Source organism: Pteropus vampyrus, unplaced genomic scaffold (genome assembly GCF_000151845.1).
Source record: "Pteropus vampyrus isolate Shadow unplaced genomic scaffold, Pvam_2.0 Scaffold222, whole genome shotgun sequence".
Lineage (NCBI taxonomy): Eukaryota > Metazoa > Chordata > Mammalia > Chiroptera > Pteropodidae > Pteropus > Pteropus vampyrus.
Genome location: NW_011889003.1, coordinates 1157748 through 1161291, shown reverse-complemented (window position 1 = coordinate 1161291; position 3544 = coordinate 1157748). Strand labels below are relative to the sequence as shown.

The window sequence follows — 3544 nt, the reverse complement described above, 5'->3', positions numbered from 1 at the left end:
TAACTACATATCTAGCAACAATTAATTTAAATGTAAATGGATTAAATGCTCCAATTACAGATAAAGTGGCTGAATGGATAAGAAAATACGACCCTCACATATGCTGCTTACAAGAGACACTTCAGACTGAAAGACACACACAGACTGAAAGTAAAGGGATGAAGAAAGATGTTTCATGAAAATGGAAACAAATGAACAAAAGCTGGGGTAGCAATATTTATACCAGACAAAATAGACTTTAAAACAAAGGCTACAACAAGAGACAAAGAAGAACCCAGTTATCCCACTTCTGAGTATTTATCTGAAGAAACCCAAAACACTATTTCGAAGGGACATGTTAATCTATATGTTCACTGCAGCATTATTTACCATAGCCAAGATATGAAGGCAACCTGGGTGTCCATCAATGAATGAATGGATAAAGAAGAGGTGTGTGTGTGTGTGTGTGTGTGTGTGTGTGTGTGTGTGTACACATATACATACATACACACATATACATACATACATACACACACACAATGGAATATTACTCAGCCATAAAAAAGAATGAAATCTTGCCATCTGCAACAACATGGATGGACCTAGAGGGTATTGTGCTGAGTGGAGTAAGTCAGACACAGAGAAAGGCAAATCTCACATGTGGGATCTGGAGAACAGGATAAACAAACAACAGAAACAAGCTCATAAATACAGAGAACATCTCAATGGCTGTCAGATTAGGGATGGCGCACTCATAGTTAAGTACCTAGAGGAGGGCAGGAGTCATGGTATGAAGGAAAAAGCCCAGCAGTTGGAACTCATGTTTGCATTGATTCCTACTCAAAATTTGTCAATTTTAACATTGATATCATGTAACTTCTTTGACCCTAAGCCTCTACATAAGCAGAATGGGGGCCATCAGTCTTTCTAGCTTGAGCAACATGGGAAAAGATGAGATAATGTGTGAGCACTGGCAGAATGGTCTCTAACAGACATTCAATAGATGTTTAATGAATCTCAAAGTTATGTGAGCTCTATCCTAGAGGAGAACAAGTAGACTCCTCGGCAGACAGAGCAAGAAAAGCAATGGGAACAGTCCCTTCCCAGGAATGAGAGCTGCCATGAACAATATAAATAATCCCATACTTAAGCTCAGAGACATTCAAACTGCTTTAATGTTATATGTTACAGACACAAACTCCAGTATTCATCCTGCCCGCCCCACCCCCCGCCCCCAAAACGCACACACAATTACATCTTTCTAACCTTCAGGCTCCACAATGACACATACCATGAAATTCCCAGATTAAACACACGTGAAAAAGCAGCAACAGGTCCTCCTCCAGGATTGTAAGTAGGTGTATGAAGGACTTACCAGGTACCTTTCTAAGTACTTTATGTGCACGTGCATCTTGTTTACTCAGCACAACAGCCCAATGCAGTGAGCACTCTAGTTACCCCTACTCCACAAAGGAGGGCCTGGGTGTGGAGATCACAGAGCTGTTCAGTAGCAGAGCTGAGGTCTGGTCCCAGAGCTACACTCTCAGCCACTCTGCTGTACTGCATCCCTGAGAAAAATTATTGTGGAAGTCTCATAGTTCCAAACGTATGCCGGGATTTTAAACTTGACACAATTCTGATCCACTGGTATCAGAACAATATTAAAGTCTAAAAATAACACCTTAACATCATCATGTAGACCTACAAAGCTTTTACTGTAATCATCAAAATACATCATCAAAAACCCATGATAGAGAGATTACTATTTTATAGATACTAGGACTCAAAAATCACAAGACAGACTTAGAATTTGCTGACATCAGAACCAAAACTTTTCAGCTTCCTCTCAGCCAAAGAAAAATTGAAAAATGAAATCCACATTCCAAATATGTCCTGAATTGATGGAAAACTTGGCAGTATGTGTCAAAATTTCAAACATACACACCCTGTGACCTATGAATCTCACTTCCAGGATCTCTCCTACAGAAATACGAATATAAAGAAACAAAGATATTTATGCAAGGATGTTTACTAAAGCAGTGTTTGCAAGAGCAAAACTAAAAACCTGAATATCCATCTAGTCAACTATAATTTGGCACAAACACATGACAGAACCATGAAGCTGGTTAAAAGAATGAGGTAGCTCTAGACATTCTACTACGTAAGGTAGCTTGGATATACTAGTAAGCAAAAAAGGAAGTGACAGCATATGTGCAGTATAATCTTATGTTTATTTAAAAATAAACTCTGTGTGTGTGTGGGCAGAGGAGATATAGAGTTATAGAAACAGGTTTGGAAGAATACATAAACTTCCTCGGGAAGAAGCAACTGGGCTGGGGGGCAGGGACGGGCATCATCCTTCATGTTTTTCTTTGTAGAAGTCTATATTTGCTTGAAGTTAATTACTTTAACTTCAGTATAAATTTCTGAAATAAAAAGAATCTTGGAGACTAATTTTCTAGAGAAAAAAGAATATTTTTTAAATGACCTTAAAATAAAATGTAAACTTTTCTCCCATTTACAAGCCTGTTAGTGCATAGAAAGGGTAGCACTGCTTCTTTTAAAAGCTCTTGCAGGATGCTAAACTAAGTCATTCACTTCAGAGATTTTTAAGCTAGAAATGCCTCTAACGGCATAAATGTCAAAATGAAGGTTTTTATAATTATAGATCTTAAAAAAAAAACATGTAAAATAAAGATTTAGACAAAACAAGACTAAAAGCTGCATAGTTTTGCTATACTTTATTCAAAATTGGTCCTACTTCCTAATTATGAAAACGAAAAGTTTAGTGTCCAAATGTAAATACTCTCATCACATGTTGAAAAGTAATCTTCACATTTGTGCTCTGACCCAAATGGTCACACCCCAGTATGTGACAAAACCCTGGAAGTAACATAGCAAGTTAGCTACAATACCACTTTTTAAACTCTCGAGCTGTAATCTTCTGAAGTTACACACACCACAACTCGTCTTTGCACAGGTAATTTTATTCTCTCCTGTGGGAGTCAACAGTGCTCATAGATTGTAATTTGAAACATTCAGAAAAGACATACCTGAATATTGTCACATTTCTTTACATCACGATTCAGTAACTATTAAACAGTTATGTCTACTAAATACAGTGACCAAAATGGTATAAATGTTTACACCATTCCCTTGTAAACAAGGCTTTTGTGCACAATAGTAACAAAAAGAATTATGCATACCACAATATCGATGAGGAAAGACCTCTTTAAATAAACTATTGTTTATAAATAGACTCTGATTTTTTTAGTACACATTTACAGACCTGATCAATAAAAAGAAATAAGACACAGATTTTCCTTTAAAAACAAAAAGTTTAGAAATGGACCACAATGGGAGAATTCACCTAGGAAAAGGGGTGAGAAGCAAGCAAAGGATAATAGAGAATTAAAAGTACTGTCATACTGTAGCCTATTTGTTAGCATATACCAACACAAGGACAGGATTGTCTGGGAGGAGCTCATTTTTACTTGAATTCCAGCAAGTTGCAATCAATCTTGTAGTACACATACGGGTAGTATTCCTGTTGACTCAGGTTTAA

General features: G+C 37.0%; 1 protein-coding gene across 1 annotated transcript in view; it reads right to left on the bottom strand.

Moving 5' to 3' along the window:
• Positions 1 to 2945: 2945 nt before the first annotated feature.
• ATP6V1C1 (ATPase H+ transporting V1 subunit C1) overlaps positions 2946 to 3544 on the bottom strand; it is a 39477-nt gene continuing 38878 nt past the window's right edge. The window contains exon 14 of the mRNA XM_023538413.1: positions 2946 to 3544. This exon is cut by the window's right edge and continues 1 nt beyond it. Within this exon, the coding sequence (XP_023394181.1) occupies positions 3470 to 3544 (75 nt within the window). The 3' untranslated portion in view covers positions 2946 to 3469.